The sequence below is a fragment of the Leopardus geoffroyi genome, chromosome D3 (genome assembly GCF_018350155.1).
Source record: "Leopardus geoffroyi isolate Oge1 chromosome D3, O.geoffroyi_Oge1_pat1.0, whole genome shotgun sequence".
Taxonomy (NCBI): Eukaryota; Metazoa; Chordata; class Mammalia; order Carnivora; family Felidae; genus Leopardus; species Leopardus geoffroyi.
The window spans coordinates 69339061-69353384 of NC_059339.1; the positions used below are offsets into that span (position 1 = coordinate 69339061).

The following is a 14324-nucleotide window of genomic DNA, read 5'->3' on the forward strand; positions in this document are numbered from 1 at the left end:
ACAGCGACAGAGCCTCAGTACCCTCAGCAGAAATGCATTCCATGTAGCGCTTCTGTCAAACCGATGAAGGCTGGGTAAAAGGAGCCTTCACCTCCTGGCCACGCCAGGAAGGAATACACAGCTTTCATTATCTGCAAATGAATGACCTAGTATGTATTCCATAACACAGAAAGATAGAAGGTAGAGGAACTTCTTATTTCCCACAAAAAATACTGACCGAGCTCCTACGATTTAAGAATTCATAGGAGATGTGTTGTGTTGACTGGGTTTTCTACCCTCCTTAGTCGATACAGAGAGAACCAATTAACTTGAGATGAGTCAAGGAAATGAATCTAGTATTTAAGAAGCAATGAAATATAACCCCAATGAGACAGACAGATAGCTCCCAAATTATATGTGGCTTTGAATTATAAATGCCATTGCTTGTAGAGTCAGAGGATTACTTAAATCATAAATACCTTTAACTATTATTAACTAGTTCACCAGTGAGACATGTTAAAGACATTATTTTTTAATAACATCCGGCAACAAGAATGAACACCTCCCTTCTGCCCTACTAACCTGGAAGACATTGCCTACAATGACACTGTCAATGGTCTCCGGTGAGACCTTGCCCGCAGACAAAGCAGCCTTGGCGGCAAATTCAGTCAAGTCAATAGCCGTGAAGTCTTTCAGAAGACCTCCGTAAGCTCCAAAGGCTGTTCGCTTAGCAGCCACGATGAAGACACCTATTGGAATGAGGAGAGATTTGAATAGCCAGTGTCCCTAACATGCTTTATTTAAATAATCACACTGTGAAACCTTAGTATATAACGCACCATTTTCAATTAGATAACTGAAAATTTTTGTCGCATAATAATACACAGAACGGGTCACACTCCTGGAAGCAGTCTTAGGGGTTATCAGTTGGAGCAGTACCTACATGCTGGCACCAAGAACTATCTCCTGCGTGCTGGAACATAAATCCACTCTGCATTCTTAGCCTCTGGTGATTTATGATGCTAGAAACATTTGTTTAAAACTGAAATGTTTCTTTGATGTGCTGAAGTATGTTGCCTAGTCATAGAACCAATGATCTCCACACTAGAAATTCTTTTTGAGGTTTGAGGCCAACCACTCACCCCACAGGAAATTCCTGACAAGAGACAGAAAAAAAAATTCCTCTGCTAGAAAACTTCCATAGTCCACTGTGTGAACGGACAGCCTGAAGTATGATTTTTCCTCATACTGAACTGGCTCCTCTCACCAAGTCTTCAATCCAACAATCTGAGTTCAACCCAAATGCATCCCAAATAGTTTCTAGAATTTATGCTTTGAATGTGAACTATACACGTCTTTCCTTTTGGAGCCACAGGATGACTCCACTACAAATTCCAAATCATATTAACTATTATCTTTTACCCTTAGAATAAAGTGGGCAAAAAAGATCACCTTTTACATGGGCATCCCCTCCAGATCTGGAGTCCACTAACCTGTAAAATATCCCGGATCTAAAGACTCCCTCCCTAAGTAGATAAAAAACACGTATTTTCCCTAAGTAAACAAAAAGCATCTTTCCACACTTCTTTATTTGACATTAGTTCTCCCTGCTTTCTTCTAAAGACTTTCTAGTTTGCCAGTATCCTATTAAAATGCGCTACTTAGAATACAACAAAATTTCCTGCATTTGATCTAACTGCAAAGAAAACAGGGGAATTATCTATACATGTATTAATATAAACTAACACTATAAATTTATGGTATTACTATCAATCCAACCGATGTCCTGGTGCAAAAAAATAAAAACTGTCCTTTCCCAAGACACTCTACTGTCACCTCTCCCCTCCAATCTGCTATAGTTACATAAGTCTCTGATGATGTGAAGTGATGCCCACTAGAGTTGGGTGATGCAAAACTTGCACATCCATTATAATAGTTTCATTACACTAATGCTTATTAGGCACCGACACTTTATCACTTTTCGTATACTATCTAATCTTCCCAACAATCCTGCAAGGTAAATATTTCAGAGGCGCATACAGGTGGCACTTACTACATGACAGATCTCATGCTTGGCGCTTCGTACACACTAGTATACGTATACACTAGTATACTCCAAAACAATCTGTGCTCACATTTCCACACTTTGCCAAGAAATTATGGGGCTTTTAACAATGGGCTTGTGCCAAGATATTAACCTGGAATTGAGACAATACAAACATTATACCATTCCTGCTATTTAAGTACAATTCTCCTGTTTATACTAGTGGAGATGACATCTTTCCATGGAACAAATTAAACCTACCCTAAAAAAAAAACCTTCACCTAATCCTTTCATTGCTACTTTGAGAAACCCACAGTCCAAAAGAATGTTAGGAGTTAGGAGTAACATATGCAACTATAATTTAGAACCGATCCAATGAGTTCTTTACAGATAGAATATTCAGGTATTTACAAGACCATGAATATTAGTTCAGGGTATGACAAATATTTTGTTCTGATAGATTATTCTGTGCCACTATACCTTCCTGAATTTTTGCAAATGTCTTCTAATTCTTGTTACTTAACAGTCTCTACTTTTTTTTTTTTTTTTTTTTTGAGAGAGAGAGCGCAAGCAAGCCCCAAGTAGGGGAATGGCAGAGGGAGGGAGGGGGGGAGAGAGAGAGAGAGAGAGAGAGAGAGAGAGAATACCAAGCAGGCTCCAAGTGGAGCCCAATGCAAGGCTCAATCTCAGGACTATGAGATCATGACCTGAGCCAAAATCAAGAGTCAGACGCTTAACCAAATGAGCCACCCAGGCACCCCTCTACCTATTTTTATACTGGTGTTTTATTTCATTTTTCTTCTGCCTTCCCATGTCTTCTTCCTAATTTCATTACAGCCTGTGTGTGGTCATGGCCTAGTATGCTATCTGACCAACTCTCCTGCAGATAACAGTGGCAATACAGAAAAATGACTACCTGAAGGCGTTGGAGAATGAACAAAACTGGGCAGATGTGGAGAAGATATGGAAGAAAGGAACAGTACAGGGTGAGCATTCAATCTGTTTATAGCCTCCGACTTGAAGCCAAGCAGTCCACACTATGTGAATGGCTAGAACTCAGAAACTCACAATCTCACTGGCTTGACGATTCAGAGAACTGAGTTCATGGCCAACCACAGCCACTGGTAAATGAGAATGAATCTGGGAAAGGAGAGGACCACAGGGGGAGCCCAAATCATATACATATAAACTCTGCCTAAATATCTGTCTGACCCCTTAACCACGCATCTATACCTCAGCAATATCTGTCTAACCCCTTAACAATGCATCTATACCTTAGCTAAGGCTAACTGAACTGAGATTTGAGCTATTGCCCTCTACAGGGGAGACAGAGTTTGCTGTCTGAGTTCAGCCAAATCAACTGCCTGCAAAAATAAACAGCCAACCAAACAATCAATAAACCAACACACTTGGAAAGGATATAACAGTATTCGGCCTCTACAATGTTTCATATGCAATGTCCATGTTACAATCCAAAATTACTGCACATATGAAGAAATGAGAAAATATGACTCATTCTCAAGAGAAAAGACAATCAACAGAGACCAACCCCAACATGACCCAAATGCTAGAATTAACAGACAGGATTTTAAAGCAACTATCTATTGTAACTGTGCTCAAGGATATAAAGGAAAATATGCTCATAATAAACGGTAAAAAAAATAGAAACTATAAATCAAAATGGAAATTCCAAAACTGAAAAATATCTGAAATAAAAAATCCACTGAATGGGCTTAACAGAAGAATGGAAATAAAAGGAGAAAGATTCAGGGGCGCCTAGGTGGCTCAGTCCGTTAAGTGTCTGACTTTGGCCTGGGTCATGATCTCACGGTGTGTGAGTTCAAGCCCACCCATTGTCGGGCTCTGTGCTGATAGCTCAGAGCCTGGAGCCTGCTTCTGATTCTGTGTCTCCCCCTCTCTGCCCCTCCCCTGCTGGCACTCTGTCTCTTTCTCTCTCACAAATAAATAAACATTAAAAAAAAAAAAAAAAAGGAAAAGAAAAAGATTCAGTGACTTGGAACACAGGTAAAAACAAATTATCCAACCGGGAGAAGAGGAAAAATAACAAAGGGTCAGAACCTCAAAGTCTGACAAAGTCTGATAGGGGAACAAAGTCTGATAAAGGAACAAAGCAATTCAATGGATTAAGGGGTAGTCTTTTCAGCAAATGACGCAGGAACTGTTACAGAACCAGGCTGGATCACTGTCAGAAAAAACAAGCGACACTCGGAGATCTTGGTGGATCGGAGTTTTATTTTACATTGGCAGGCTCAGAGGAGATCCTTCTCCAGAGATCTGAGTCCTGAGCACAAGCACGGGGGACAATTTATCGTCTATTACAACCGCATTCCTCATTTGTAGTATTTGGTGCATGGCAAGCAGGGCAGGAAGAACCTGGAAGAGTCTCTAAGCTAGGAACTAGAACTTATGTTAGTCCTGTGGGCCATCTTATGGTGTATAATTTTACTTATGTTCTCAACAGAACTGGACACCCAGATGCAAACAAAACAAAACCAGACACAGCCTTAAACTTTTCATAAAAACTAACTCAAAACGGATCACAGACTTGGGGCGTCTGAGTGGCTTAGTCTGTTAAGCATCCATGTCTTGGTTTTGGCTCAGGTCATGATCTCACGGTTCGTGGGATTGAGCCCTGCCTCAGGCTCTGCGTCCCCTCCTCTGCTTGTGTGTGCATATGTGCGTGCTCTCTCTCAACATGAATAAACATTTTTAAAAATGGATCATAGACTTAAAATGTAGAATGAAAAACTATAAAACTTATAGAAGATAATACTGGATAAAATCTAGGTGCCTTCAGGCTTGGTGATAACTTTTAATGTTATTCTTTATTTTGAGACTGAGAGAGAGTGCATGTGCGCATGCGTGCGCAAGCAAGCCCTTGGGAGAGGAACAGAGAGACGGGGAGAGAGAGAATCCCAAGCAAACTTTGCTCTCCAGGCTCCAACGGGGGCTTGATTTCATGAACCGTGACATGATAACCTGAGCCGAAATCAAGTGTCAGAGGCTTAACCCACTGAGCCACCCCGGTGCCCCAATAACTTTTTAAATACAACACCAAAAGTCTGATTCATGAAAGAAAAATGTGATTAAGTTGAATGTCATTTAAATTAAAAACTTTTGCTCTTCGAAAGACACATTAAAGAAAAATGAAAAGAACAAGCTACAAACTGGGAGCAAATATTTACAAAACACTTATCTAATAAAGGACTGGTATCCAAAATACACAAATAAATCTTAAAATTCAACAACAGGAAAACCAACAACCCAATTAAAAAGTGGGCAAAAAATCTTTATAGATACCTCACCAAAGATGATATAAAGATGGCAAATAGCCGTATGAAAATACGCTGAACATCATATGTCATTAGGGAAGTACAAATTAGAATAACAGTGATACTGCTATACAAGTATTGGAATGGCTAACATCCAAAACACTAACACCACCAACTGCTGGTGAGGATGTAGAACAAAAGAAATTATTTCGTTGCTGCCAGATGCAAAATACAGGCACTATGGAAGACATTTTGGCTGTTTCTTATAAAACAAAACATACTCTACCCGTATTACCAGCAATCATTGTTCCTCTGTATTTATACAAATGAGTTGAAGACTTACATCCACACAAAAACCTACACATGAATGTTCACAGCAGCTTTATTTATAACTGCCAAAACTTGTAAGAAACCAAGATGTTGTTCAGTAGGTGAATGGATGTGGCACATCCATACCACAGAATATTATTCAGCAATAAAAATAAATGAGCTATCAAATCATGAAAACACATGAAGGAAGCTTAAATGCACATTGGAAAGTGAAAGAAGCCAACCTAAAAGAGCTACATAATGTAGGATTTCAACTACATGACATCTGGCAAAGGCAAAGCTACCCAGATAGTGAAAAGGTCAGTGGTTGCCAAAGGGCTTGCCAGGTGTGCTGATATGACAGCATGGGGGGTGCGGGGTGGGGGTGGAAAGCTACTAGAAAGCAAAGGATTAACTCCACCTTCCTTTCTGTCACACTGTTAGGTAAATATTAACTCATATAACCAGATCAACTGCAAGGAGCAATCAGAACAAACTAAGAACAAATGCTGCTAAAAGCACTCACTTGTTTCTGAAGTAATTTGGCAGCCATACTTAGGCGCCTAGAAGGGATACACAAACATTGCCAACAAAGCCAAATGGTGAGACAACTCTTCCTTGGGAGCAACCACCTACCAAGCACTGGGATGTGTGTTAATAAAAAACTGGGGGATTGGTTCTTCTTGTTCCTTAAAGTTAAAATTCCAGACTGTGACCATTTGTTATAAGAAGGCAGTTTACATATATATATATATTTTAAAGTTAATAACCCTACTATTTATGTACTCAGTGACTGCACTTTCCTGGAGTCAGTCAATCTAAAGTAATGGAAGGGAAAGGGAGCAAGCTGGTCTTCCAACAGAATACCACCACACATCTGGTGGAGCAGGTCACTGGGGCAGAAATGACCCTAAGAGACCATCAATTCCTCCCCCATAACCCTTCCCCACCCCGGACCAAGTCAGAGGCTGCTGCTCCTCCGCGATGCAATCCCCTGCCCTAGACCGCCGGGTGCTTAAGGCACCGCCCCAGTTCCCCTAACGGGGTGGGGCGGGGTCTACGCAAAGAACGGTATTGACCTTCAAGATCAGAAGCTGGCAAATCTTGTCCTCAGCCCTCAGCTGGAAACTGCCCTGCTGTCGCTAGTGCCTTACAAGCACGTTTTCTCCTAGACCCGACCAATCCCTTCTGGTTGGGCTTTTTAGCAAATCCCCTGGCCGCCGATAAAACCCTAGCGGCGCTCACCTCGGAGAAGGGCCATGGCTGCGAGCGAGACGCGGCGCAGAGTATCTCGTCCAGCGACTCAGAGAGGCGCGCGCCCACACCCCAACTTAAGGACGTGAGGGCGGCGCCCCACGAAGCCACGCCCTCGCCCTTTCACTCACTTGGCGGGCCTGGCTGGCTGGCTGCGGCCTCCTCTGCCTGGAGGGAGCTTATCTCCCTTTAGACAACACGCCACCCAGTTTGCGCATTAGCGTGGGAACCACAACTCTGCCAGCAGCCGGGCCTTGCAGCAAAGAGCGTTCCTTGCCAGCGCATCTCCCGCTCACATTTTCGCTTTTAAAGATTTTACCTCTAAAGCGAGAGGATGATTTGACTCTACCCTGTCCATCCTATCCTTGGCCCCTCTACTCGCCCCTGTAATTAATGTTCCCCTTCATCCCCCAGCAAATCTCCATCATCACTGGACCAGGTATCCCGACGCCGAGACAGCCACAAGGTGGAAGAGGCCAGAGGAATGGGGGGCGCTGGCCCGCGCTGGCCGGAAATGGGGGGGGGGTGGGCAGGGCGTGGAGGACGGCACGAGCGGATTGGCTGGGGCTGGCTGGCTGGCTGGCTGCGGAGTGCGGCTGCGCGGACCGCTGGAGGCCTAGGCCCCTGGGTTTGAGAGAGACCCTAGGACTGGAAGCCAGTTGGCAGGCCGAGGGGGGTGGTGGGGTGGGGAGGTTGGCGTCCGAGGGAGTGTAGTGAGTGTCTTAGGGCAGGGACGCCCCGAGCCCCCGATATAGCCTCCGATGAGCTCGCAGTATTTTCCTTATATGATCAGGCCCCGTTGCTGGCGACGCCGCTAGCCCGGAGCCTGAAAAGATTATGAAAATGTGTACGGCGAAGTGGGGCTGGGGACCGGGAGCCGGGAGATTAGGGGCAGCGGGTAGGCTGGAGATGAGGGAGCTTTAGGAAGGCCTCTGCCGCTGTAACTGTGAGCCCTGGTCGATGATGACGTGACCACTGCGCAATCTGAGTTCTAGGAACCAGGTGATGGAGTGTGTGCTGACAGCTGACTGAGACCGGGGCGAACAGGACACCAGGCTGGCGGAGGCGCAGCCACAGGGCTCTGGGGTGGGCCAGGTTCCTATGCCTGGGAAGCTGCCGTGGGTTGCCTTGAGGTTTTCTGTGAACCCTCAGGGACTCCTCCCCTGCTTACGGGGAGAGGGGAGGGAGATACGGTCCAAGATCCCTAGGGGATGCCTGAAACTAAGTAGTACCAAGTCCTATATATACTATGTTTTTTTTTCCTATATGTACATACCTATGATAAAGTTTATAATTTAGGTACAGTAAGAGATTAACAATAGCACACAGCATACTGTAATAAAAGTTATCTGAATGTGGTCTTTATCTCTCAAAATATCTTGTGATAACATGAGGTGATCGAATGTCTACCTGATGAAGTCAAGTGAGGTAAAGGACTAGACATTGTGACACAGCCTTAGGCTACCGTTGACCTTCTGACACCTTAGAAGGAGAATCATCTGCTTTGGGGATCCTGGTTGACCACAAGTGACTTTGGGTAACTGAAAATGGAGGAAAGTGAAATGGCACATGAGAGGGTTAAGTTATACTCTTAAGTCCATGAACACTTGGCTCATGTCACGTTAGACATCAACATTTACAGCTTTGCTTAAGACAGAATTTCCACGTGGTCACATGTGCAAATTTTAAATTGGTTGAATTGCGCAAGTATATACCTTCTTGTAACCCAAACTGCCATCAGCTGTAAAAATAAAAAGACCCTCAGATTTATTCCTTTTCTCCTGTTACTTTAATTTGTGTGAATGCTGGAAATTGATAGTCGATTTAATACATAGGTATGTTCTGAGAGTTATTAACTTAAAAAAAAAAAAAGGCAACCTACTTTTTCACAACAAATGTATGTAGTCAATAGAATTCTGACTGAGGTCAAAGCATCCCATCTGCTAGATGATATTTTACACCTGCATTTTCTGATGATTAACAGGGAGTTGTAATAAAAGCTACCATCTTTTGGATACTGTGTGCCCAGCATTGTGCCAGGCACTTACACTGTTTATAATTCTTACACCCAGGTGGTACAATAATTACATAAAATGGAATAATATGCAATTTATATGCATTGGGCAAATTCTGAGGGTCATTCTACAACCCCAGGAGATAGATGTTTTGTTTTGTTTTTCTTTTTCATTTTATAAATGAAGAAGCTTAGGCCCAGAGAAACCAAAGAACTTGCCAAGGCGTCAAATCTAGAAAATTGCTGAATTAGAATTTTGAGCCCTGATCCTCAAATGCCCCAGGCCCGTATTGTCTTTGGCATTTACAGGATATAGAATAGAGGAGTAGGGTAGAAGAGAGGACAGGTATCATTAGCTAAGGTATATGTTGTACAAAATGAAAGGTGAATGTTAAGTGAATCTTCTTTAGAGGAAGAAATACTGTATTTGGGAAGAAATCCTGTTACTTTCAGTGTATGATGGCTCAGGTTCAGAAGGTTTATTTGCTTTTTTCTGCAGGGGAGGAGGTGTGGGTGAGATAAAGTGGTCTCAGGCAGGTGGAGAGGTGAGGCAATGAGTCAGTACTAGATATTTACCTTTTCTTGACCAGGGTTCCGACAGGAAACGATTTGAGTGACAGTTTTTTTAATTTTCTCAAAGGTGATACAGAGCAAGTACCATTGCAGATGCACAGGAGTTAAGTTATTTCATTGCATATAGTGGAAACCTTGGGGCATTCAAACTTGATTTGGGTGTGACAGCTAGTAACCCAGTGTTAGTATTTTTTTGCCATTATAGTTCCTGTGTTCAAGGCTTATTTTTTCCTTTAGGGCTAATTATTGGTTCAGATGGTTTAGGCTGCAAATTACAGAAGACTTGACTTAAACTGTCTTACACAATAAAGTTTTCATTGTTTCACATAACAAGAAGCTTCCAAGCATTACCATGTCATCAAGCACTCAGGCTTTTAGTTGTTACAGCTGTAGGCATCATGTCTGCACAAAACCATGTTCAAAGAGAGGAAGGTGAGTATTTCCCATGTCTTTATCAAGAAGGGACATCTTTCTTTTCTGTTTCATCGGCCAGAATTGAGTTGTTTGCCCATGCTGTCGTTGCAAAAGTGGCTGGAAAAACAGGTCTGTGTTTTTCAATTTCTGTCTTGGAAAGCAGGCTCTGCCAGTAAGGATGAAAGCTGGAAAAGGCTGTTGGGTAAGTGACCTTCAGTGTCAGGCACGAAGCCCTGTACTAGCAATTACACAGACTTTTATGCAACCTACACCCTCTCATATTGCATACTGACATCTCTAAATTGCTATGATGAATTTGGATTTGTATAGCTTAACCCATGAATGAGAAGTTGGAGCTCTGGCATTTTGCACTCCCTGTCAATCAAGAGTTCTGCTTTAGCAGTGTCCTCTGGTTAGACGAAAGGTACTGTGCAATTGCTCAAATTTGTTACTGAATCCAGTGTCAACATTTATTTAAAATGGGTTAACAGGGTGCCTGGGTGGCTCAGTCAGTTGAGTGTCCGACTTGGGCTCAGGTCATGATCTCACGGTTTACAGATTCAAGCCCCACGTGGGGCTCTGTGCCGACAGCTTGGAGCTTGGAGCCTGCTTTGGATTCTGTGTCTCCCCCTCTCTCTCCCCCTCCTCCACTCACTCTCTGACTCAAAAATATACACATTAAACAAAAAAAAAGAAATGTCACTAAAATCGATGGATCCTAAAATCCTTGGGTAAATGGTTTACATATATAAGAACCTGTAAATATATGTAAGGACATTTACATAGTCTCAGAGTATCATGAAGAGGAAAATGTACCCTCACAAAAGAGAAATCTTGGGAATATTACCACCTTAACCAAATGACAAAGCTTAACATCACCAATAATGGGAGAAGCTAACACCATACATCCCCTTGGAGCATTGGGGACACAACCTCACCTATGTGGGATCTCTCCAAAAAATGTCTGACTGGAATGTAATCCTAAGGAAACAATCAGATAAATCCAAAAGAAGAGATGTTCTGCAAAGCAACTGACCTAAAGTTTTCAAAATTATCGATGTTGTGGAAAAAAAAAAAAATCTGGTATTAAAGGAACTAGGGATTAACAATTAAATGCAATGTGGGATCTCTAATTGGAAACTGGGTTAAAAGCAACTACTCTAAAAAACAACAGCAACAACAAACCAAAAAACTCCAAAGCAAAACAAAACAAAACAAAACAACCAAAAAAACAGCAACTCAAAAGAACAGAATTGGGACATTTGGGAGGAACTTTAATATAACTTATATGAGATAGTTGTATTGACATTACTTTTCCTGGTGTTAATTTTATTGTAGAAATGTGGGAGATTGTCCTCTTTTCTTAGGAGCAGCTGTGGTGAAGAATAAGGATGTCTGCAATTCATTTTCCAGTGACTCAGAAAAAAAAAATGCATACAAATATACTGACAGAGAAAGAGAGAAAGCAAATATGGCAAAATATTACCAATTAGGGAATCTAAATCAAGAGTGTATGGTTGTTTATTATTTTGTTTTTATAACTTTATTATAGGTTTTTAACTTTCTCAATATAAGAATGCAAAAGGATCTTTCAAGTAAGCCCCAAAATTATCTGAAACAAATTATTTTCTAAAATATGTAGTCCTTTTCATGTTTAGCCATACAGCCAATATATATGACACTAAGTATGTATATCCAAATTATTTTATAATTTTTTTGGCCTAGACATGAAACCTCTCATGAGATGTAAAGTCTTAGACATTTAGCTTTCAGTATTTTTTTTTTAAATGTATTATTTCTGTACTTATTTTTGGGAAAAACAAGTAGCTTAGTATAAAACTGGAAATCAGCCACTCTATTGTAAACCTGTAAATTCTAATATTAAGATTTAATTAAGATTTCATAAATATTAAGCCTCAGCCTTATCTCCCACATTTTCTGGATAATTTTCCTATACTTAAACATCCTATAATACTCAAAATTAATGGTAGCTTAAGCAGCAATGGCTTTAGTAGTTTCAGTAATGGAAACTAGGGAGAGCTGGTGTAGTCATTAGGAGATAGAAAAAATTTTCAAAATGAGCATATGAATTTGAATGAATGAAAGAAGAGAGTTTGCTAATCTTCAATAGTTTGGAATATTACATATGTGCTCACTGTTAATCTGCTTTGGTGACAACTTCAATTTTTGATCGTTAAAAAGGCAATTATTACCTCTGGTGTGGTTTTGCCTTCACAACAAATACCTACTCGTCAGAAAGTTCAAGTTACTAAACAAGCACATCAGAAATGAAATGTAGGGGCACCTGGGTGGCTCAGTCGGTTAAGCGTCAGACTTCAGCTCAGGTCATGATCTTGTGGTTCATGAGTTTGAGCCCCATGTTGGGCTCTGTGCTGACAGCTCAGAGTCTGGAGCCTGCTTCGGATTCTGTGTCTCCCTCTCTCTCTCTGCCCCTCCCCTGCTCCTGCTTGCTCTCATTCTCTCTCTCTCTCCCTCATGAATAAATATTTTAAAAAAATGTTTTTTAATCTTTATTTTTGAGAGAGAGAGAGAGAGCGTGAGCAGGGGAGGGACAGAGAGGGAGACACAGAATCTGAAACAGGCTCCAGGCTCTGAGCTGTCAGCACAGAGCCCGACGCGGGGCTCAAACTCACGAACCGCGAGATCATGACCTGAGCCGAAGTCGGACGCTTAACCGACTGAGCCACTCAGGCGCCCCATGAATAAACATTTTTAAAAAATGAAATGTAGACCGAAATAGACGCCGATTTGCTGAACTTTCTCAAGTTTACCGCAAATCTTGGTGTATTGTAATAACCTTAAGACATTGTCACAAACTGAGGTGAAGGATATATATCTGTGTTTTTCTCCTCCACATGTTAAAAGTTGTTTGCAGTGTCTACATCCTTACCAAGGCTTAGAATTACACTTAGTGATATAGCCATAGGCAAATGTCTATACTTCTTTGGTTCTAATTTTACTCTGCAAATTGCTCATGTTGGTGGATGGGGAGAAACACTCTGTTGATGCCCTTCAGCCAGACTCCTCCTGGAACACACCCTTGTTTGAGCGGTTCTGTGCGGGCTTTACTACAGGCAGATCACTGAGCAGGGGCAGAGCTTAGGGGGTGGAGAGGCATCTCAGTGAGAGGGTGTTAGGAGGTAGTTAGGTGATTTGGGGAGAGTCCAGAGAAGCAGGGCTTCACTCTGAGTTGGGTGCTGTCTGGAAGTAGGAACAAGTCTTTGGGTAATATAAGCCTATCCAGGAGGAGGCGGGTCTGAGCTGAACTAATGGCAGCTGGTGAAGTTGCATTCACTCCCGTTGGCTGGGAGAGGACAGGCGTGGCAGCGTGTGATTTGCCAGTGGTCTTGTCTTCGTGCTTAGACAGAACTACCAAGTGGTCTTGTGTTGTCTCACTTATTCAGAGAGCGACCCTGTCTGTTGTTTTGTGAGACTTGGTGTGAAGGGAGACACTGTAGGGCCTGTCCTGCTTCTCACGCCACCCAGGCCTCGCTCTAAGAGCAAGACCAGGTCCCGGATGTCGGGCTGATTTTCTTTCTCAACTCTAAGTCGTTAAGTGTGTCCTGTATGAAATTTTGGCTCTTTGCAGACGGTTTTCGTGTTGAGGTCTTGATGGTAAGCCTAGACCTCTCTGGGTATGAGGTGAAAGCTGCCCTGAAGAGTTTATTCTTCCCTCAGCCACTCAGAAAAGAGGGGGAGCCCGTTCTCAGGTTGGAAGTTGGGTTTCACAGGTAACTTTTTACTGACCAGTATTTGTGTGTCATGAAATACTTCATAGCGGTTCCTGGTGATGGGTGTTGAAGGGCACCATCCCCAGAGAAGCCTTATTTCTATACCTATGGGTGGGGCTGTGATGTAGCTTTCAAAGATTTCCAGGGCGTTTTGGTGTGTGCTCCTGTAGGTAAGAAACGCACCCGTGCTTCTGTATAAGTGTCGTTTTCTGGGCTACAATGTTCCATTGGCCAATTTGCCTATCTGTGCCTTTTCCACACATCTTAATTACTGAAGTTTTATACTAAGTCTTGACGCTCGTCAGGAAAGTTTTCTCTTTCTCTGAAGGAAGGTTTTCCTTATCCCTGGGTCTTTGCATTTCTATGTCAATTTTAGAATTAGCTGGTCAATTTTCACCAAAAAACTGTTGAGATTTTTTGATTCTGTACGTAGATCAACTTGGAGACAACTGACAACGCTTTTGTGGTATTGAGTCTTCCGATCTGTAAATGTGATAGAATTTCTCCAGGTTGTCATTGTTTCACTTACATTATAAACTCTTCCATACAGGTCTTATATTTTCCCACTATTTTTTAATGCCATGTGCAAAGTTATACAAAGGACTGAGTCGATCTCTGGGCTCTGTGCCCTGTACCATGGATCTACTGGTCTTCCTACACCAAACTACCTTGTTTGAATTCTGTAGCTTTAA

General features: G+C 42.2%; 1 protein-coding gene and 2 non-coding genes across 4 annotated transcripts in view; 2 read left to right on the top strand and 1 right to left on the bottom strand.

Annotated features, from left to right (window-relative positions):
- ACAA2 (acetyl-CoA acyltransferase 2) overlaps positions 1–7384 on the bottom strand; it is a 34156-nt gene extending 26772 nt beyond the window's left edge. Inside the window, exons 1-2 of one of the 2 annotated variants that reach the window (XM_045459791.1) lie at positions 6871–7384; positions 562–728 (exon numbers count right to left, since the gene is read on the bottom strand). In XM_045459791.1, coding sequence (XP_045315747.1) covers positions 562–728; positions 6871–6886 — 183 coding nt within the window. In that variant the 5' untranslated portion in view covers positions 6887–7384. The remainder of the gene's footprint in view (positions 1–561; positions 729–6870) is intronic. The other variant, XM_045459792.1, reaches the window with a different exon arrangement.
- A 229-nt stretch (positions 7385–7613) lies between these two features.
- Positions 7614–7756, top strand: LOC123588636. The gene has a single exon (XR_006707950.1). It is a non-coding gene; the product is annotated as a small Cajal body-specific RNA 17 (non-coding RNA).
- Positions 7757–7833: 77 nt separating this feature from the next.
- LOC123588632 lies at positions 7834–7916 on the top strand. Its single transcript, XR_006707946.1, has one exon. It is a non-coding gene; the product is annotated as a small Cajal body-specific RNA 18 (non-coding RNA).
- Positions 7917–14324: the final 6408 nt, after the last annotated feature.